Source organism: Lutjanus erythropterus, chromosome 4, assembly GCF_056507025.1.
Source record: "Lutjanus erythropterus isolate fLutEry1 chromosome 4, fLutEry1.hap2, whole genome shotgun sequence".
Lineage (NCBI taxonomy): Eukaryota > Metazoa > Chordata > Actinopteri > Lutjaniformes > Lutjanidae > Lutjanus > Lutjanus erythropterus.
This window is the reverse complement of record NC_139320.1, coordinates 36,361,958-36,385,718: the sequence shown is the minus strand read 5'-3', so window position 1 is coordinate 36,385,718 and position 23,761 is coordinate 36,361,958. Positions and strand designations below refer to the sequence as shown.

General features: G+C 37.4%; 2 protein-coding genes and 1 pseudogene across 2 annotated transcripts; all 3 read right to left on the bottom strand.

Annotated features, from left to right (window-relative positions):
- Positions 1-1,178: 1,178 nt before the first annotated feature.
- Positions 1,179-23,722, bottom strand: LOC146328838 (uncharacterized). Its single transcript, XM_084716690.1, has 11 exons — positions 23,217-23,722; positions 22,271-23,071; positions 21,965-22,189; positions 21,712-21,835; positions 20,644-21,555; positions 20,190-20,235; positions 3,965-4,235; positions 3,044-3,853; positions 2,676-2,906; positions 2,245-2,368; positions 1,179-2,157 (listed from the first exon to the last, which is right to left on the bottom strand). The coding sequence occupies exons 1-11, from the start codon at positions 23,598-23,600 to the stop codon at positions 1,244-1,246; spliced, it is 4,842 nt and encodes a 1,613-aa protein (XP_084572816.1). The 5' UTR covers positions 23,601-23,722; the 3' UTR covers positions 1,179-1,243.
- Positions 6,571-9,813, bottom strand: LOC146328840 (uncharacterized; annotated as a pseudogene).
- On the bottom strand, positions 10,802-15,840 carry LOC146328839 (extracellular calcium-sensing receptor-like). The gene is made up of 6 exons (XM_084717843.1): positions 15,641-15,840; positions 15,249-15,537; positions 13,483-14,289; positions 13,121-13,348; positions 12,115-12,238; positions 10,802-12,018 (listed from the first exon to the last, which is right to left on the bottom strand). Exons 1-6 carry the CDS (start codon positions 15,838-15,840, stop codon positions 11,105-11,107), a joined length of 2,562 nt encoding a protein of 853 aa, XP_084573969.1. The 3' UTR covers positions 10,802-11,104.
- Positions 23,723-23,761: the final 39 nt, after the last annotated feature.

The following is a 23,761-nucleotide window of genomic DNA, read 5'->3' as shown; positions in this document are numbered from 1 at the left end:
TGGGCAATCACACTCGTGATCAGCTCTCGTAACAGCTCTATGCTCTACTGATCTGTTTTGTTTTGTCATAGCCGCTGGTGTAGCAGTATTATAGGTCAGTTTGATATTAAGTCAAATACACAGGTGACTCAGCTGCCCCGAACTGGAACACAGTAAGAGTCCATGAATGACAGTGTAGCTGCAAGTCAGTGCATTTTCCACAAGGGTTTCCACCAGAACATTAGCAAGGTTTTTTGGATGTATTGATCATACCAACTAGATCAAAAATATGTTTTTGTGTATGTCTAGAATGACATCCTTGTCATATGTCCGTGAACATACCCACAGGTCACATGAATCGTATATCTTGATTTGCTAACTGGCCAAGGTACAAAACGCAAGAAAAATTTGCACACATTGTAGGCTGCTTTTAAGATGTTGTGACTCTGGTGCAGGAGTCTATTTGTGCCTATTTAAAATGGGATGCTAATTAGTTTTATTTGATTTGTGTGTTTTCTTTGATGCACTTTAATGAAATGTGAATTCAATTAAAATATAAAATTGGTATTTCAGTCAAATTTGACAATAAAAGATTTCATGAGTATAGACATACACTCCCTTTCCTTCTTCTTGATTTTAGCAAGTTATATTATTTTTTTCACAAAGTCCAATGTAACCACCTGGTGCTTCTGTAAAGACTAACTACATAAAACATAAAAGCAAAAGAAAGGAAAATATGTATATATATTTATGTTTATTGAGCTCTGAGTGTGGTACCCTGTAGAAAAATTACTTAATCCTGATTTCTTATATTTGCACCTTTTACCCATCTTCTACTGGACAATGATAGGCTTCACTACAAAGATTATCAATAACTGCCTTGCTAATGAACACTTTAATGACAGTTGTTGATAGGGGGGATATGTGTGTGTTCCATTTCTTGTTCACTTTCAAAATATTTCTTAATTTGTCCTTTGCTGAAATGATCTCACTAAAGAATTGCAAGTTGAAACATTTCTTTGTTGAATCTTGTGTCCAACATGAATGTAATGCAGTTACATTTAATTTCATGTACTGTAAACTCTACCATATTTGTGATCAAATAAAAATGGGAAACACATGACTCAGTGTATTTACTTTATTCCATACATTGCAAAAAGTAAAAGAATTACAACAGTGTTTCTACATTATCTGTCAGATTATGCTTTAAATGTTGTTTTTATCTTTTCAAACTAAGACCATTCGTTTTGGAGGATAAAACAGATTAAAGTGTTCTTGGTGGTATTTTGCCCATCAGATGTTTCTTTGAGTTTTGTTCTGGCCTGAAGATAATGATATAGCACTTCGGGAAAAAAATGCATGCCAGCAAACCAAAACTGGAAGCCAGGATGGCAAATATCTCCACAGCTACAGTGAACTTCCCAGGAGAGCTGACATATGCTGGGATAAATGTGATCCAGACTGCACAGAATATCAGCATGCTGAAGGTGATAAATTTGGCTTCATTAAAGCTGTCTGGCAACTTCCTGGCAAGAAAAGCAAGTATAAAACACAAGAAAGCAAGAAGTCCAATATAACTCAAAACAGCCCAGAATCCAACAGCTGAACCCAGCGCACACTCTAAGATGATCTTTTCTTTATAGTACTTCATGTTCATCTTTGGGAATGGAGGGTTGATTGTCAGCCAGAGTATACAAATCACAACTTGAATGAGGGTGAAAGTCAGAACACTGAGTCTCTGCTGTGTAGGACCAAACCATTTCATCACATTACTGCCTGGAAGTGTGGCTCTGAAGGCCATCAAAACCACTATAGTTTTCCCCAGAACACAAGAGATACAGAGGACAAACGTGATCCCGAACGCTGTGTGACGCAGCATGCAGGACCACTCAGAGGGCCGTCCGATGAAGGTCAGAGAACACAGGAAACACAGTTTTAATGAGAATAGAAGCAGGAAGCTCAGTTCAGAGTTGTTGGCTTTTACAATGGGAGTCTCTTTGTGAGTCAAAAAAATGATTGATGTCAGAAGAGATAAAAATACACCAACACAGCCGAATCCAGTTAAAAGTGCACCCACGATCTCTTTGTAGGAAAGATACTCAGTAGGTTTTGGAAGACACTGATCTTTCTTTTCATTTGGCCAAAATTCAGGTGGACAGATCAAACAGTCTGGAGAATCTGAAAAAGGAGTGAAATCATATATCACCACACTAAATTCATATATATTCACGCATGCATTAATTCAATTCTGAAACCTTTACTCACTTGTCTGATTACTTATTGTTCCCTCAGGGCACTCAAAGCAGTCAAAACAGCACACAGGCTTAAACTTGTTTATGGCCTTACGGGTCCCTGGTGGGCATGGTTCTCTGCATACAGACCTTGGCACCTGATGAGGCAAAATACATCATTTAAAAACTCAATGAAACTAAATGTTTTGTATATCATTGACACTGCAATATTTATTAAGTAAACATATGAAGTAAAGATTGTCATTAAGTTGTGAAAGAATCCAAATTAGATAAAATTATGTTATCTATCATGTATAGATATATTTTATATGTATGACTCACATGCTAACACTGATACTCTTTAAGACACATCATCTGTGGTGACCACATTGACATGTAGGATGCCGTGATAGCCTTGCCAATCAGAGAACCTGGGTTAAACATGCTACCTTCATTTCACTTTACCTTATCACTGTTTCCTCCCCAAACTATTTTGGTGTTGTCTTTTAGGTTGAATTGTTTCCCCTCTGGAAAAGAGGTATCATATTGACCAATATTTACAATCTCAACAGAGCCATCCTCTTTCATCTGCCAGTTAACTAAGTCATACTGGGCAACCGAGTCTCCATTTTCATCAAAGAAAACCTTGGCTCCATTCTGTGTTGTGAAGTTCACATATCTTATGTGCTCCAGCACCTACAGAGAGACAATCACTACATTGTTAGCATATATACAACATACAAGCAATACCTAACTATTTTATTTTCACATTAACAACAAAAAATAGAAATACTAAATACTATAAGTTCCTCAATATATTAACCACAACTTACTAGCTTTGGTTGAACTTCATTCTTGTTCACACAGGGCTTTCCTGTGGTGGGATTTGAGCCATTTTCACATTGCAGTAATGCATGAAGGGCATATGCCACCAAGTACACAGCTTTGTACACATTATTCTCAGCCCTGAAATGTGTCACATCTGTGTAGTCACTGGAGACTGTCCTGAGATCCTCTGTGCCAGTGCACATAGCAGAGGTATTTGATGGAGAGAAGCTGCAGTCAAAGAACTTCTCCCAGACAGCTTTAACTATAGCACTCTGTGGTTCATCAGAAGGTTTCAAGCTGAGTAAGAATTCACCAAGACCTGGTATGAATGCTTGAGGGAGGGCAAAGCCCATTGCCCCCTGTAACATGCCTTTTCTCTCAACAGAAGCCAGGTCTGTTTGTGTGATCCAAGACTCACTGCCAAGCCACTGCTTTCCTGTTATGTTATAGTTCTCTATTTTTGACAGGAATGATTTGGTGTAGAACAAGGACATAAACAACAGGACCACATTTGATGATGATTTCCTTAGTGTCTTGACAATAGCATCCAATTTTGATAGAGTTTGAATTTTCTTAGAGTAAGGTAATCTGTATTCAACACATATGCCCTCTTTCTTTGCTTCCTTTGTGAATTCAGCTGAACCTTGATCTGCATAAAGTCCTTCAGAATAAATAATCCCCACCCAGCGCCAGTCAAAGTATTTCATAAGCTGCACCAGACCGATGATTTGGAAGCGATCACTTGGCACAGTTCTGAAAAATGTGGGGTATAGTCTTTTGTCACTCAAACAAGCACAGGTTGAAAGATGGCTTACCTTAAAAAAACAAAATAACACACATTTTTTCAAAGATTGCGACAACAATAACCAAATACAATCATGAAAATTTGACAGTTTGCAGTTATTTCACTAATCATTTCTTCTCACCTGTGGAATGGATAATGGGCTTAGTATTATGTTTATGTCTTCACTCACTCCAGAGGATGAATGACCTAAGAGAGCCTGGATCTTGCTACTGCACCCCTTTGAATCCTCTCCATTTACAGCTTCTACAGCTGCTCGTATCAGGTTTTCACTCCCACAGCCATTGTACAGCTTATAGCCCAGCCTGACTCCAGGTAGGAGCTCAGTATCTCTGTTGATCTCCTCTACAGTAAAAATCACTGTCCGGGCAAACTTCAGTTCCCTGTCATTCAACCTACAAATAGTGTCAAGTGTTCACACATTACTGATAAACCTGACCATTTTGCAACACATCAGATCAGCACTTAAATCATGCTATTTTACCCTAACATTATGTATGTTTTTGTTTAATTTACATATTTTAAGCATAGTCACTTACTTTTTGCAATATGCAGATGGCAATGCCTGGTAGCCATTATCTATCAGTTTTCGTGTACTACTGATGGAGAAAACTCCTCCTATCATAATATCACCTTCTTTTGAAAATTCCATGAACCCTGTCTGCCCAATCACTTTGCATGTTTGGTTCTCTGACTTTGTCCTTGCCAGCAGAGTGAATAAGATAACCGTGATCCAAGCCATCACAAGCCACCCTCCCCTTCCCTGATGCAATTCTTAACTGTGAGCTGACCTTTATAGCTTCCTCTACCATATGAAAAATATCACCTGCCAATGAGAGCATACTGTCATTTTTAATATGTTATCTACAAACCCCTATTCCTCTATTGTTATGTTGTGTAAAACATAAATAAAACAAAGACTTTGTAATGGTTAAGACTAAAATAAGAACAACATTAAAAAAAAAAGACAGTCACCATCCTGTGGTGTTCAGAAGATGACGTACTCATCTTGTAAATAGGTGAAGCTTGTTAACTTGTTGGAATGAATTGTAAACAGAGGCTTTGACTGCATCCCTGTTAATATGGTTATTCATTTTAGATACAGGCAGTGCATTCATTTTGAATGGTGAGAGTCTATTATTCTACTATTTAGGAGGTGTCCATTATCAGAAATAAATAGACACCCTGCAGGAGATCAGGATCAAACATTCATCTGGATCATGAGTCCTTTTCAGAGGTGACTTACAGCATATGCTCAAATTTAGATTTTTTTTAAATTGTCTCTCAATTTCTGTCAATTTCTAGTTAATCACTGAAAGAAGTCAGTATATCACAGTGTAACAGCATTTGAAATTATTTCAAAATAATTTTCCAAATAGTTTTTATTTTTATTTATTTCTTTTTTTTTTTTACAGTTGGCTTGCAACACAGCTCAGGTTTGTTCAGTCCTATTTAAATTTTTTACTAAGACATTTCAACATTTGTGATAGACAAAACCTGTCAAATTACTTACAACCATATATGAATGGCATAATTAAGCAACACTGAGCTGCTGAGAGGGCATCATTTGCATAACATAAAGTATAAATCAAAAGGGTAAATAAAAAGTAATTCATATACTTTCTTCCCTCTGTCTTTGCTTTTATGCTTATATATTTATCATTGTATTGAAATCAGTAGTGGGCAATGATAATTACATTAAATCAATTTTAAATTTAGAAAGTGTTAATGACATTTGATTAATTAAAAATGAATGTTGTATCAGGTCATCATTTTCTATATTTACCCATGTGGTCCGTGTATGAAGTATAATTAATCTGCAGTTAGTAATGCCAGTTACTTCCATCTTTTTATCTTAACAATTATAAATTAACATTGTATCTGTTGTTTTTCCTTATAAAACAAAGAAAGTCACTGCGATCAGCTTGTTCCATTATTGAACTTTTATTTAAGGAGAGCTAATCTAAATAAATAAATTATCTTAATAAAGAACACAATTCATAAGATATATTCATATTTCTGCCACTTTCCTACAAATGATTGTGAATACAGTCTCAATGGGAGTGAAGAATGTTGTGATTTGTGTTTATAGAAAAAATTATTACATTCATCAATTTATTGATTGATGCTTGGTTACTTAATCTTTTACTTTTAATTAAAATTTAGCTATATTTAGTACTGTGACCTTTGGTGAGTTGATTTACCTTGAACTTTGACTTTATTATTAGGTTTTAAGATATAGTATATGCTTAGATATGTAAGCTTCTCCTTCGGCTAATGAAATTGTTGTTCTCTTTTGGCTTTTTTTAAAAATGGCATCTTCAGGCTACTCTTACTGCCTCAGTTCCCTGCTCTCTGCTTTTTCTCTATTTTTTTTCTATTTTCACTGTACAACTTCTATAATTGAACAAGTTGAATAAACTGATTGCAGTCACTTTTCTGTTTGAGACAGAAAAAAAACATTCAATGTTCATTTGTATTTGTTAGGATAAAAAAAAACTTGCAGTCACTTTTCTTTTTACTGTTTTTGAAAAAAAAAAATGACTGAACTGAAGTTACTGACATTTTTATTGTGCAATGTGAACAACTGCTGATGAGCTATACTTAATACATAAACCCCACAGTTTAAAGTTTCACATTGCTATGCTATTCAGATATTAATGTAAATAAACAGAGAAACCATAAAAAAAAATCTTTAATATAGAGCTCTGTGCAAGTGTTCCTTGCAGTCAGAAATTGCATAAACCACAGATGATTATTACATTCAACTGCTGTGACTTGAAAAGAAAAAGGCTGAAAATTAAATATTCACAAAGTGCACCATCACCTCAGCTGTTGAGGACGTTAAGTGGACTGATTTGTGATGACATTTTTAATTTTGTTTTTCATTCTTCTCTCTTTTTGATCAGCATTTTGATTGAGACACCAAAATAATTATTATACAAGCTAAAATGCTCTCATTGTATTCAGCTTTAGATACAGTATGGCAAGTTTAATAATTTAATTCATCTGTTGATTTTAATAACCAGCACATACTTTGTTGGTACCCTTGAATTCTGTAGACATGTTATCAGTTGAACATTTAAGACGACACTCAAGAAATGTAACTTGGTCAGGATGGATTGTAGCAAACTGGGAAGTGAGACAAAAACACAGTACAAAGTACCCAGTAGCTCTATCTGCCTGAAAACATCCCACGATCTCAGTGTTAATCCCACAGTATCATCACCAAATACGTCTTCAAACCAGTGTCTCACATTCTTATTTGGAAAAGTGGGACTGAAAGTCAGCCAGATAAACAACACAGTAACAGGCAGAGTCCTGAAATGCTGTTGTGTGGTATAAAACAGTTTCATGACAGTATGAGCAGTCCTGCAGGCAATTAACACATGTACAGTTCTCTCCAGAGCACAAGAGAGGCAGACAACGAAGGAGATCCTAACAGCTATCTGGGGCCACTCAGCGGGCTGACGGGTGATAACTGAAGGTGAAAAACAGCGCCATGTCATGGTAAAAAACATCACCATTGTAAAGTCACTGCCATGAGCAGGATGGTGTCTGTTCGGTGATATATTTACTCTTGTCACGTAGATCCAGAGCAGGAGTGCAGCAGCCAGAAAAAATCTCGCAACCCATCTGCTGGTGTCTGTATGCTGCACCCTAAATTTGTTGCCATCTGAGGAAAAAGTTTTAGATTATTATGTAACTTTTTAGTAAAATTAATGCATGACTTTCCTTCTAATGAATGACAACTTTGTTTTTAATATTACCTGCTTGTGTGAGAAATGCTTCTTTTAGACAGTGTGGTGCACTGAACTTTGAAAACACCTGTTGATGAGATATGAAAATTAGTTACTGTGGACACATCACCCATTCATGCAAATACAGATGGGCAAAATGACATATAGTATAGTGTGAGATGATATAAATTTGTCATTCATCAGACCTAGCTATACCATTTGTAGCCTACTTTGATAATGCATCCTTAGAACTCCACCTTGAAAAGTAGCTTTATTTTTATGACTTTATGACTATTCACTCATTTAATATATTTCTTTGTATTTATGACATGAACAGGACTACAACCTTGTTTTATAAAAAAATAAGTTTTTACATAAATTTAGCCAAAATGATAGCTATTCCTATGTGGCTGCTCTATCTACAGAGGTGCAAGCCTCAAAAAGGACTTTTTACATCAATCTCAAATTGCAGATTGCACAAAACCCATCTCTGACAATAAAATAAGAAATATATTACCAGCTTTTGTAAGCATAATTACAACTAATAATTACAACTTGTTACAGCTCCTCTAGCAGGGATGAGCAGTGATGATACTGTGAAACACTCAGAAGGCACAGAAATACTGTAGGTGTACATTCAAACCTGCACATAGCAGATCCTGACATAAGCCCTCTTTGATTCTGCTGAGGACATCAGGCTCCCTTGGCTCTCAGACAGGATGAAGAAAATCAATTCTAAGAATGCAGGTCCACGTTCTGTGTACAAAAAGCCGTGCAGGAGTTTGACCTCAAAGCTGCATGTCTTACAGAAGCAGACACAATGCATTCTTTTCCAGTGGTTCACTACAAAAAAGGTGCCGATATGGGCACGGTGAGCCATAGAGGGACAGATACTTCTGTAATTCAAATGTTTGCTGTGATTATCAGTCTTTATCTGCATGAAGGAAAATTGCAGACAAACACATACGAGTGTTACACATTTCATAACAAATTGTCACGACCAGAAATACATTTTGCACACAAAAATGTATTGCTGAGTGTGTATTATAAATTCAGATTTCATTTCATGTGCTGAATACGATTCCTCTCAACATCAACCTCTGGTGCTCACCTCTCTTGTAAGCAGAAGACAGTTGTTCTCAGATACAAAACATGCCGACAACTGCTGCAAGGGACATTGGCAGACATGCTTGTTTTGCTTCTCCTCATTCACATTCTTCTTCACTTTTTGCAACAAACTCACACAACGGTGAAGGCTACGGGCTTTTTTTATCCTGTCCTGTGTGAAAATCCTTTCCAAAGCAACACTCATTTCAGGAAAGAGACAAAAGACAAAGAAAAGAGAGAGAAAAAAACGTTACAAGCGTTAGTTCATGATCACATTATGTAGCACATACCACATTCAAATCCCATAACTACTGTCATACATTGCATTAATCACCCAACTGCTCACAATTTGTTGCCAGACATAAGCTAAAGTGACATAAAATAAACAAACAGTGCAACATTAAAAGAATAATAACCCAACTGTGAGACTGTGACTCTGTATATAATTACAGTAATTTGACTTGAAATTGTAATTGACTCATAAAAGCTCCTCCAGAGATTGTCTAATTGTCTTTTGAGGGGTCTCTCAATATGGTGTTTAGCCCCCTATAATTTAGACGGGTTCCCAGTTGAGGAAATCATTTAATTACAAGGTAATTGCTGGTGAATCTATGGGAAACCACACTGGGGTATCCAGGTCCTTGATAAAAACAAGAGCAAGTTAGTGAGCCAGTGGAGGAAATGGAGAAAACAGAAGTACTGTAGTTTACCAACAATTTACTCACCTTTCACATGTTAGTGTCAGTTTGATTTTGTCATGAATAACGACCTTTTTATATGATGTATTTGAGCTGAAGCCCTCTGTTCCTTCGCCATGCCCATACTGACTGAGCTGAGTACACTGGTCCGGTCTAAGCCATGTGCCAGATGACACCATCCAAGTGAACAGTGTTAAGAAGACAAATGTGACCGTTGTCATCTCAGAGCCTCGCCTTTGGCACAGTCGGGATTCTTGGACGGATGTATTTTATAGCTTCCTGTCTGCAGGTGGAGGAGGCAACGCAGTGGGCCATCCTCTGAGGTAAATGCAAATATTTTTTTTTTTTTTTTTTGCATAAGACCTGAAGGATGTCAGGCATGAAGAACAAATCTGACAAGAATACACATGGGCCTTGTTTCCTAATCAGAGTCATTCCAATAGGTGTTTAATGAGGCTAACTTGGGTACTTATTTGTTTCTGATTCTGGCAGAAACAACACTAAATAGTGATTGCATGTGAATGATTGTTTATTGCACATTAAACAGAATTTTTAAAGGAGTTTTGAACTGATTATGAAACCGTCTCTATTTATTACCGATGCCTTCATGTGACCTACACAAGTTAACAGGACTTCAGAGAAGCTATCTATTTCTATATTGTTGTTCTTAATGCCTGCCACTGGGTTGGAGTCTCCTTGAAATCAAATGAAACAAGTCTGTGTCTACATTTTCCCTGTGCAAAGTCACAGTGAGTAGCAGCTTAGCCAGTTAAAAGGTTCTCTGGAGTACCTCTAACAAAATCAATTATGCAACAGTCATGTAAGCAGCCATCTTGTTTTATTTAAAAATGCATTAACTACCAAGGACATTTTCAGATCATGAGCAGGTGGTAAAATCATCAATATATAAATTTCCTGTTCGGAAATTCTACAGGCTACATGAGTAAAAATGATTTTGAAACACAACCACATTATCTAATGCTTGTTGTTTGTGTCTTGATGTTTTATCACCTGCAATATAGCCCTCTACAAAATGCTACAGGCCTTTTTCAACATGACAAGCCATAGCAGTAACAGGTGTAAATAATAAAAATGTATAACTGTCATTATTTACACTTGTGGTGTACCGACAGTGACAAATATTTTTTAATTATATCACAGTGTTATTGTATCATTATAGGGGCTGGATATACTATTCGCATGTAGATTACAAAATTGACATCATACTGGCCTGTTGTCTGTCTGACTGATTTAATTTTGAAGAACCAAAAATTATGTAAACTGGTGATGTAAAATCTCACAATTTTGGAATTGATTTTGATGACATAATATTGTAGTTATTTTCCTGAAAAGGTATTTCATTTATTATTCAATTTGAACTAATATGACAGAGGGAAAAAGAGGGACACTGTTAGCTAATTTCTTACATGTTATAACATATGTACTGTAAATGTGTACTGTCATAAAACAGAAATAACAAATATACTATATGTGAGGATACTCAGATAATTATGCAATGCAAATTAAGATGAATTATTGATTAAAGATTCATTTTTGTATGCAATATTATGTGCAGCATCTTTGATATTAAGAACTAGCACTGAAAAATAGTAGGTGCCCTTATATAATTCGGGGGAAAAAAACATGATGTTAAAACAGTAAATACTGAATAATTAAACAATAAAAAGAAAAAAAATAGAGAATCACAACAATATAAATTTAACAATTAATATCTTTTGTTTTGCCCATTATATGCTTTTTGGTATTTTGATTTGGCCTCAGTAAAATGACATAACATTTGGGGATAAAAATGCAGAAAAGTAGTCCATAACTGGAAGCCAGAATAGCAAATATCTCCACAGCCACAGTGAATTTCCCAGGAGAGCTGACATATGCTGGGATAAAGGTGATCCATACTGCACAGAATATCAGCATGCTGAAGGTGATAAATTTAGCTTCATTGAAATTATCAGGTAACTTTCGAGCCAGAAAAGCAAGTACAAAACACAGGACAGCAAGGAGTCCTATGTATCCTAACACAGCCCAGAACCCTACAGGTGATCCGAGGGCGCACTCAAGAATAATCTTCTCCTTATAGAGGTTCATATTTTTGTAGGGAAAAGGAGGTTTGATTGTCAGCCAAAGTATGCAAATTACAGCCTGTACAAGAGTGAAACCCAGAACACTGAGCCTCTGTTGTGCAGGACCAAACCATTTCATCATATTACTACCAGGAAGTGTTGCTTTAAAGGCCATTAACACCACTATAGTTTTCCCAAGTACACAAGAGATACAGAGGACAAAGGTGATGCCGAATGCTGTGTGTCTCAGCATACAGGACCACTCAGAGGGCCGGCCGATGAAGGTCAGAGAACACAGGAAACACAGAGTCAAAGAGAAGAGCAGCAGGAAGCTCAGCTCAGCGTTGTTGGCCCTGACAATAGCAGTTTCCCGGAAATGAAAGAACACCAATGCTATCATAGTTGTCAAAATCGCCCCGATCAGACAAAAGAATGTCAAAATGATCCCCATGAGCTCTGCATAAGACAGAAATTCAATTTCCTTCAAGACACATGTGTTTCCTCCAGCATTTGGCCAGTAATCAATGGGGCATTTGAGGCACTCCAAAGAGTCTGTTTTTGAAAGAGACAAAAACATTGATTAGGTCCTATGCTCACCAGGATACTAAGTACAATATATTTCTTATTCAATTTTTTTATGAATCCGACCTGTAACGTTGCTAATTTCTCCTTCTGCACATGATATACAGTCAAAACAGCAAGCAGGTTTTCTTTTCTGTAGGACTTTGCGTTTTCCTGGGGGGCAGCTCTCACTGCACACTGACACAGGCACCTGGTGCATGAATACATGAATGAGTTGTATGTGACTTACAGTGTCTTCACCCTTTTTTTACTGGTATCACATATCAATTGAATTTAGAAATAACAGATTAAATTATGAATAAGGACTATATTGCTGAAGAGGGAGGTGCCAAACCATGAAAAAATATTACATTAGTTTTTACATTAGCCATCAAAAGGGGTTCACATAGAAAAGCTCAAATATGTGGGATTTGTTTAAAGACATAATTTGGACACAGTAGTTTGGAGAATTTTAGAAAACTAATAAATGCCTTTGGACAAACCTTTTTTTATATATATTTGGTGTAGTCTGAGCAATACAGATATAATAATATAGTATTGTTCTGTATTATGCTGTCTCGGTCAATTGCTGAGTGTCTATGGGATAAAATAATGTAATTATGATCGCATAGACATCCTGGAAGCACGGGAGACTAAGCAAGTAAACTAAGGAAGAGGTTGCCTTTTCCTTAGCTTTATTTGAGGAGAAGCCCACGGTCTCAGACTTTGAAAACCACTGTTTTATTGGATTAATAAAGGGGCAATATGTAGCAATTGCATGCATACAACAGTCCCAATAACAAGTTGGAGCCTGTAAAGTCTAGTCTGGTTGAAGTGAGCTCAGACTAACAGCCAGAGCACTGTTGGTGTGAAAGATGCATGTGACATCATAAACTGATCATAAATACTTATAACTATGTTATAATTTCCCAATAATCTCTAATTTCTTCTCTCTCTTTCTCTCTCTCTAATTGTGGTCATTTTATGATTTATTATGGTAAATACACTACAGATTTCTCCTTTAAATGTTTTGCAGTATGGTACTGTGACTGACAATCCAAAAATGTGAGAACAAAGCAATATGAATATGTACCGTATGACCTCCTCCTCCCCACACTATCTTCATGCCATTCATTATAAACTGACGCTCAGGGGGCAGAGTGGCATCAAAAACACCAACGGTGGAAACATGCCTGGTCTCTGAGGTTACACGTTGTAAATTTATGAGTTCATATCGTGCAGGTGGATCTCCATTCTGATCAAAAGTCACTCTTTCCCCCTGACTTGTCGTGAAGTTGATGTTCTGTAAATAATGTAGCACCTGTAGAGAAGGGGAGTGACGTAAATACAGCAGGCTTGTTTTCTTTGTAATCTCATATAATTTTGAATTACGTGTGAGTTTCATGGGATATAAACAAATCATAAGATCAATAACCTTTTTGTTTTCTTTCTCACCTGCCATGGTTGAATGTCTTTAGTATTGACACAGCTCCCATTATAGAGGGGGCCCTTCCCCTCTTCACATGTAACCAGGCTGTTGAGAGCATGGGCCACTGCATAAACTGATTTGTACACATTATTAGTGAATCTCAGCTCAGAAACATCTGTAAAATATGATTCAACATTCTGGAAGCTCTCTGAGCCGCTGCATGGCTTCCTGTTTTCAGATGCATTCAGAGTGCAGTCAAACATGGCTTCCCAGAAACCTTTGACAAACTGACTGTCAGGAAACTGTGAGGGGTGGAGCTGCCTCAGGTGCTCCTCCAATCCTGGGATCTTGGCTTGGGTGACAACAAAGCCCAGGGAGCCCAGCAGGATGCTGTGCCCCTCACTGTCAGTCAGAGAGTGATCTGTGATCCAGGCGTCACTGCCGACCCACTGCAGTCCTGTGACGTTCTGTTTGTACAGTTCAGCCGCCAGCACCTTAACCTCTCTGTGGGACATGAAGGCCACGATGACTTTAGAAGTGGAGTACTTCACAGTTTCAACTACTTTTGCTAACTCATGAAGAGGACCTGTTTGTTCAAATGCATTGTAGTACTCTATGCACACCCCCTCTTCTTGTGCAGCTTGTATAAATGCAGTAATACCATTGATACCGTAGTCATTTTTGTTACTTATTGCCCCCACCCAGGACCAGCCGAAGTGCTTGACCAGCTTTGCCAACGCTCTGCTCTGGTGGAGGTCACTGGGAATAGTTCGGAAGAAGGATGGAAATTCCTCTCTGTTGCTGAGACAAGCACAGGTTGCAAAGTGGCTAAGCTGTGCAAACAACATTTAAACAGAAACAGAAATTTGTTCATTAATCATTTTGAAAAATAGACAAGTTAATTAAGAAATTCTTCAAATCCAGAATTAGACATATCCAAGACTGATCCAAGCATTTTACTTTAAAGTGTGGGTCAAAGTCACACAAATTGCAACATAAACAAACTCAACAGATTTTTAGTCCTCAATATGTTCTGAATTAGAAAAAACAGTCTTAAGGAATCATATGAGGGTTAAATTTTGAAAACAGCCTAAATATGATCTGAAAACATGCCTTTTTAGTGCAGAAATGTTGTGAGAAAAAAGAAGTGACCGTCACACAAATTGCCACAGAAAATCTGACAGTTGGTTTTATTTCTCATAAAAGGTCTATGCATGTTCTTCGAGATCCACGTGATCTTTCAAAGGTGTTCCTTAACAATACCCTGGTCCACTTTCGTGCTTTGTAAAATAATAATTTAAATCAACATCACTATACTAGTATATACATGTACTAGTATATAAATTACTTTTATATACTAAAAAAATATTCATGATTGCCAAATTGGCGTTAATTAACATAACTGTTGGCAAAGATTAACATAAACATGTTAGCTTTTAAATAAAACTTTTCATCACAAAGATATATTTCCTTCTGCACATTCACTGTCCTGCATGTCTCATGTAAAACCCAGATTGTGGCTGATTGTGGACAATACTGAACCCTTTCAAGATTTCAGTACTTCCCTGTACTTTCCCGCGCTCTGATTTCTTAAGACATTTATTATGTTATAAATGACATGTATGAGACTAGAACGGTTGAAAGTTTTTGTTGTTGCAACATCTATGGGGTCATGTCATATAATGTCTGTACCAGATCACTATAACTCAAATAATAATGGCATGCAATGCTTTTATGGGCTTGTTGGTAATAAATTATGCACACCACACACTGAATAAAAACAAAGTATTACCACTGGTATCTGGAACCTTCCTATAATTCGAGCAAATCCCACTGTGGGTGCAGAGCCCGAGTGGCCTAGTATAGCCTGTGCAGTGTCAGCCGTTGTACAGTTCCTCTCATCTATGATCCTCCTCTGCCCGTTGGCTAAATATATAGCAGACTTTATAATGTTTGTCATTCCACAGGCATTGTATATCTTGTAGCCCAGCGTGTGATTGGGAAGAATAGCAAGATTTTGATTTATTTCCTCAATTGCAAAGATCATGGTCTGGGCAAATTTGAATTCTCTTACATTGATGCTAGAAAAAAAAAAATACATTTTTAAATAATTTGATTTGCACAAAAATGTGTTGAAGAAGAAAGAAATCACGTGACAGAACAAAATCAAAAACACATACTTACTGCAGGCATGTTGGAGGATCAGGTAAGGTTTGAAATGTGGGCACGCTGCCTCTGTACCCAGTGCGAAAGGTGAAAATGCCACCTAGGATGAAGTCTGCAGCCTTGGTCAGCTCGGGTGGTTGCGCCCTCCCCTGCAGTCGACACACAGGCATCCCCCACCTGATCAGAAGAAACAGGAAGAGCAGCTTGAGCAGTAGCATTGTTTCACGCCGCAGGCTGCCCCATGTGCTGCTCTTTATACCCTACCTTGGCCTTTTCAACCTAGTTCATGTCCATGCTCATGTCCATGGACCTGCTGCTGTTAGAATGTAGAGCAAATGAGGGAGGAGTCCCCAGGGAAGGAGAAAAATGGTATGCAGTTTTTTCGTTAGTATGTTGAAATTTGACACTGAGCAGCTTTGAGGAGCTGTTGGTTCCTTTAGGTTTCAACACAATTCTTTAGTGAAACTCAGGTATATGGTGCCGTCACCACGATGCCAACATCTTCATGAACCAACAGAAGTTAAACAATTAACAAATGTATTGGTGCTACAAAATAATGAAAATATTCCACACAAATTAAGGAGGATTTCTCTGTGCAATATACAGTAGTATACATAATATACAGTAGCCAATTAAAAGTGGTCAAATTAATCTGAATTTTATATATGCCTTTTATAATATATATATATATTTATTTTGTGGCAAATCCTTTCTATCAATCAATATGCCTGATGTGCATAAAACATATCACAGCATAGTTTTTCAACCTTTTTTTTTTTATAGAAATATATTTACCTTACAGTCCATATTTTTTAAAGTCTGTTTATTTTCCTTTCACATGGACGTTATGTTTTCTGTCCTATTTATTTGTTTTTTTGGGGTTTTCTTTTTTCTTTAATCTTTTTTCACTCAGCAGGGTATGTTAGTTTTTGCCAAAAAATGTCCAAGAAATTACAGAACCAGGAGTTTCAGGATTTTCTGAAAGATTTTTTTAACATTATAAAGGTGCTTTCATTCTTTATTTTTTCTTTACTATTTTATCAGAGTAATACTGAAATTGCTCAAATGAAAAAAATAAATTATACATGTACTATTGTCCCATGATTGTCTATCATTGTTTGCATTTTGATGCCATCACACATTTTTTAAACATTTTTGAATATGAAAATTATTAATTTAGTAGAACGTGCAGTCTTTTCTAGGTATGCTCTCTATGTATCGATCATAAAAATAAATAAATAATAATTTTAAAAAAAAACCTGCAGATTTCTTGATTCCAAAGACGGAAATTTGCAAATGCTGCTGCATTTCACTTTTTCTGTTGGTAATGCTGATGCGATTATGTTACACCACATGTTCTTTGTAGCAGAACAGTGTTTTATGCTGCACACATAGAAGAAATACAGGCAGCTGATGAATGGTTGACTGTTCCTTCTTGGTGTCATGCAGGTCTGTCATATTGTACTATATACTGTAATACTGTAATGCATTTGTTTGGACTTCCTAAAGTTTCAGATTAATAAATCGTCATATTGCATAATATTTGCAGCCTAAATTTTTACAGACAGCAGTTGAACATTGACAAACATTGGCAAGAGATGAAGGCCTCAATGGTCTCCCAGGGCTCTCTAACTAAAAAGTGAATAACATGATCAATATCTACACAGAACTTTATTCAAAATACAACATTTAATTTAGATTATAGGCCCAACAGTGGCACGCTACAGCAAACATGATGTCAGAGCTAAAAGAAAAACAAATAACAAGGAAGGAAGAGACGGGGATATCAAAACAAACCCTTAATTGACTTAACATGTAACATTTACATGTTGTGACAAAGCTGTTAATTAATATAGACCCTTGGAGCAATATGCCACCTGTTGTTCTTGTTGTTGTGTAAAAGGATGAAGCAATCTCCTAATCTCTTGTGTCTTGTGTCTGCTGCTGCTCTGCTGCAGCTTTCCCACCAGAGACATGCCACTGGGAAATGAAGTCATGCTCACAGATGTGGACCTCCGCTGTTTTTCTTCTGTGTTGCTTTTTTTGTATGCACATGTGTAACCTTTACTTCTGCTGGATTGCATCATTTCATATTTGAACGTATCATTGTCAGTGAAAATATTTTTCTAGGGGGATACTAGAGCCACGTTGCAGGTCTCATACTTTACTGAACTTATCAGAACCACTCTTTACTCATGTCATCATAAAGTTTCTTAAAGTTTGTCATTTACTCACACAGTCATTACGCAAGTTATGCATCTGTTCTGAACTTTGATCATTTAGTGGCTTGACATTTTCATAGAAGTTTTGTCTACAGGTAGGCTGTACTGCACTCTATCTAAGTCAAAACCACTTTCCCAGTACATCATGGCCTGCAACTGTAAAAAATATCTTATATAAATACTAGATTAATTCATTTCCTCTTTCCGTCTCCTCCATCCACCTCTGTTGTATTTTTTACTTTTAAGATTTGCTTGAGATGCTAGTAAAAGAAGAGGCTAAAAAATCTGAATATGATCTTAGAGGAAACAGCTGTAGATGTTGATCATGAGCAGACACAATTTGGATTTAGTCTCAATCATTTTGATTATTTTGGTCAGAAGTGCTGCATGACATGCCTGGAGATGACTGAGTCAGCGGTCTATCAGAAATATGCCCCCCCCCCAAAAAAGTCCTAATCGTAGGACTTCATTGTTTACTCTACACCTTAGATGAGCAAGAATACATTTCATTCAACGTGTCTGACCTTTCAATTGCATTTATTTAAAACAAGGACAGTAAATCTATACATATCCACTTCTTTAACAGTATATTCACACAGAGAGCCAGTCTGGACAGGAGGAATGATTATAGGGACTAATAATTGTACATATGGGCATGTGAGTACTGTATTAAGATAGAATTAGAAAAATGTGAGCCTTTAATCTGATTACTTCTAATTATAAAGGGGATAATTAGGAGTTATCAAATAGACAATTTGAAATACTTACAGTCCACATACCTTCAACTATAGAAGTGCAGTTTGCATACCGTGTATTTAGACAGTAGTAATTAAGATTATAAAGTGGTTAGCATGCAGTCCATATATCCTGTTTTAAGGTCACTCAGCCCCAAGTCAAAGATATGTATCCAAAAGTGTTTGACATTAACGTCAATACAACCAACTGGGGTACCTGCATATACTTTCTGACACATTTCACATCATTCCAGTTTGTCATGACTTCATGTCAGTCACTTTGTTTCTAATAACTTAATGTCATCTTTTCATCTTCAATGGATTGGGGTCAGTGGACCACAGAAAAAACAACTGCTTCCATCTGTATGTAGTTGGGATAATAGATGATATGTATTCATTGAGTTTATGTTTGGTATGTTTGCCGTGGGTCCTAATTTAAAGTATCACACAGTCCATAATGCTTTAATTTCCTCTCTGTTTTTAGATGATGTATTGTCTGTGATTTTGCTGTTCTGTTCTGTACATGTGACATCTATTGCATGTCCGTCCATCCTGGGAGGGGGATCCCTCTTCTGTGGCTTCTGCGTTTTTTCTTTCTTACATTTTTTTCTCCTGTTAGGTGTTATTGGGGGAGTTTCCTTACCTTTCTGAGGTTCTACAGGTTCTACAGTCCCCAAATAAAATTTGGCTTGATTTGACATTTTGAACTCTCAAGAAAAGATTAAATCGAAGGCAGCTGGACTTGTTTATATGTCTTTGAAGACGTTTCGCCTCTCAACCAGGAAGCTTCATCAGCTCATGCATGTCAGACTAGTCTAAGCTAGCTAACCTCTCTCCTATTCAGTGTTGTTATTTCATCCTTGCCTGGGAAATTCAACAACTTGACCTCCAAAAACAACAGTTGTTCACAGTCATGTGACTCTAACAACTGTCACTCATACTTGGTTTCGGGTGACACCCAATGTCTAACGACTCCAAACAACTGTTGTTAAAACTGAATGGAGCACTAATGAAGCTGACTCCATCCATTGTTACCAAACCCTACACACCAATGAGCCATTAACACCTATGGTCTGGTGAACACATCCACAGTGGTTAAATACCTGGGTTTCCCACCATTTAGTCAGACTAGCTTAGACTACTCTGACATGTATGAAGAGATGAAGTTTCTTGGATGAGAGGCGAAACGTCTTCAAACGAAGTCCAGTCGCCTTCGATTTAATCTTTTCTTGAGAATACAATGACCTGGATGAATGAGAACATTCACTGACATTTTAAACGTTTTAACATTTTGAGTCACCCTTTTTCATACATGTCAGAACCTTACTGAAAGGTAATTCTGTTAATGTGAATGAATTTTGGCTGTAGGAGACACACTGTTAAACATAATGTGGTCCATCTTCATATCTTTTATTCACATCATTGTTCTGGTACTGTAGCCTTCCAGTAATTATTTAACTGGACACCCAAAATTACACTGTAAATGTGGTGCACTCTTTCATCTAAAAGCAGAAACTTACAGTTGAGGTTGCTGTATTTCTCTGACATGAAAAAACTGTTTAAAAGAAATACATCATAGCTGGTAATTAAACAGTAAACAAAACAATTTACAGTTTTATAAAAGAGCCCTTAGAATGACCTTTGTGTGCAGTCAACCCTGGATACAGAATTACAGATGTTCACAATATAAATATACATGTGTCTTGCTGGTGGTGCCAGTAGTTTACCAATTTTGGAGGCATATTTCATAAGGTAAGGCAATATTCTTCATATTGCTTATTTGGTATTGTCTTATGGGCAATGCTCTCTGATTTTTCACTTTTTAGTTGTGGTTTTAGTTAGGGTTGTTTTTTCTTAATAAATGTAAATGTGTAAAAAAACAAAAAAAAACAAAAAAAACAAAAAAACAATACACACCAGACTTGAATATAATTAAATATTTATTCACTGAACCATATTCATGTGCATAAAATGATGCAAAAACAGATTACATTTTGGTTTTAAAAAAGCACTTCAGCAAAAGAGACATAATACATTACATGTGATTTGGACAATGGTTAAGGACGTATATCATGATGAGCTGTTTTTCCCATTATGTGTTTCTTGGTGTTCTGCTCCGGCCTAAACAGAATTATAAAACATTTTGGTAGAAAAATGCAGAAAAGTAGCCCATAGCTGGACGCCAAAATAGCAAATATCTCCACAGCTACTGTGAACTTTCCAGGAGAGCTGACATATGCTGGGATAAAAGTGATCCAGACAGCACAGAATATCAGCATGCTGAATGTAATGAATTTGGCTTCATTGAAATTATCAGGCAGTTTCCGAGCCAGAAAAGCAATAATGAAACATAACATGGCCAGAAGTCCAATGTACCCAAGTACAGCCCAAAACCCTACAGCAGAGCCCAGAGCACACTCCAAGATGATTCTGTCCTTATAGAGTAACAAATTCTTGGATGGAAAAGGAGGGTTGATTGCCAGCCAAAGTATGCAAATTAAAACCTGTATGAGAGTGAAACCCAGAACACTGAGTCTCTGTTGTGCAGGCCCAAACCATTTCATCACATTACTGCCTGGAAGTGTGGCTCCGAAGGCCATTAACACCACTATTGTTTTCCCCAGAACACAAGAGATACAGAGGACAAAGGTGATGCCGAACGCTGTGTGTCGCAGCATACAGGACCACTCAGAGGGCCGGCCGATGAAGGTCAGAGAACACAGGAAACACAGAGTCAAGGAGAAGAGCAGCAGGAAGCTCAGCTCGGAGTTGTTGGCTCGTACTAGAGGGGTTTCTCTGTGGCAGTAGAAGACTAGTGTTGTCGTTGTAGTCAGAAAAACTCCCAACAAAGAAAATAAGACTAATAATGTTCCCAGGATTTCTTTATATGCCAAGAATTCTATTGCTTTGGGGACGCAGGCATCTTTCTGCTTGTTGGACCAGTACAATGGTGGACATTTCATACAGTGTATTGAATCTGCGAAATAAAAAAAAATAAAAAAGTAAATAAACAGATAAACATGGAGTTTAAATGAACATTGCTGATTTACTGTTTTATATCATTTAGTGTCATTATGTATAGAATATTTCATTGCATTTGAAACAGTAAATTAAGTATTTGTGCTTTATTAACCTGTCACATTACTAATCTCGCCTGCTGGACAGGGTATGCAATCATAACAGCAAACTGGCTTTCCTTTCTGGAGAACTTTATGAGTTCCTGGAAAACAGCTGTTACTGCAGACTGACACAGGCACCTGCAACACACAAACACAATTCATAAACACAATTAGTATACAATCCATTCAAATACACATGAAAAAATAATAAAACTCATATCATGTTTTTTAGAACAATATTCAGTAGAGTCCAAACCTCTGCTTTACCTTTGTCAGGCCATTTCCCCAGACAACTGGGATGTTATTCATGATAAATTGACTCCTTGGAAGAGAAGCATCATAAATGCCAACTGTTATTCCTTCCATGGTCCCTCTGTGCGTCATTTGTAAATTAACAAGTTCATATTTGGCTGGTGAGTCTCCATTACTGTCAAAATAAACTCTTTCCCCTTCCCCAGTGGTAAAATTCACATTGTTAAGATAGTGCAAGACCTAGTAAAGAGATTATTCAGTTATTTTACATGACAATGATTCTTGCTGATAGCATTCTGTTACACTTTAATGGCTCCTCACCTGCCATGGTTGAATGTTTTTGGTATCAGCACAGCTCCCATTGGAACCCTCCTCACATTTAATCAGGTTGTCAATTGCATGGGCCACTGCATAAACTGACTTGTACACATTATTAATGAACCTCAGCTCAGACACATCAGTGAACTGTGATTCAACATTCTGCAAGCTCCCAGAGCCGCTGCAAAGCTTTCTTTGTGTGTTTGCAGTTGCATTCAGGGCACAGTCAAACATTTCTTCCCAAAAATCTCTGACAAACTGACTGTCAGGGAACTGTGAGGGGTGCAGCTGCCTCAGGTGCTCCTCCAGCCCCGGGATTTTAGCTTTACTGACAGTGAAGCCCAGCGAGCCCACCAGGATGCTGTGTCCCTCACTGTCAGTCAGAGAGTGATCTGTGATCCAGGCGTCACTGCCAACCCACTGCAGTCCTGTGATGTTCTGTTTGTACAACTCTTTTGCCAGCAACTTAATTTCTCTGTGGGACATAAACGCCATAATCACTTTGGAAGTGGCATGCTTAATGATCTCTACTATTCTCTGCAGGCTTTCAGGTGGACCCGATGATGAAAAGGCTTCAGAATACTCAATGCACACTCCATATTCTTGTGCTGCTTGGATAAATGCAGCTATGCCATTGAGGCCATACTTGTTATCCACAGCTACAGCCCCAATCCAGGTCCAACCAAAGTGCCTGACCAGCTTTGCCAGAGCTCTGCTCTGGTAGTAGTCACTGGGAATAGTTCTGAAAAAAGTGGGATACTCTATTCTGTTGCTCAGACAGGCACAGGTGGCAAAATGGCTGATCTGTAGTGAAAGATACAAACATTTTGGTGTCAGTGAAAAAGCAAATATTTAATAGTCTTGCATAATCACTATTTAGATTCATGCCACAGTTACAATTCTGCAGAACATCACAATAAAATATAGATATTGCCAACATGACACTTACCACGGGTACCTGAAACCTTCCAACAACTTGTGCAAAGGCAATAGTTGGTCTTGATCCTGAATGTCCCAAGATAGCTTGCACCGTCTCAGTTTTAGTGCAGTTGCCCTCACTGACTTCTCCCTTTAGTCCACTCACCAGTGCCAGTGCAGCTCTCAATATGTCCATAGTTCCACAGTTATCATAGATCTTGTAGCCAAGTTTAACATTAGGGAGCAGATGAGGATTTTTGTTGATTTCATTTATAGCAAATATTACTGTTTGAGCAAATTTGAATTCTCTAAAATTGAAACTGGGGTAAAAGACAAATGTTAAAGTATCAAAAACTGTACAAAATACACATACACCATTTAAATATATAGACCTTGCAGTACATACTTCTTGCATTTCCGTACTTCTGGAATTGTCTGAAATGTGTTAATTACATAATCCTGCCCTGTGCGAAATGAAAAGATGCCTCCAATAACAAGGTCACCATCTTGGGCCAGTTCAGCCAGTTGTGCTGAGCCTTGTAGTCTGCACACACAATCTCCTTTTCCCGTTAGCAA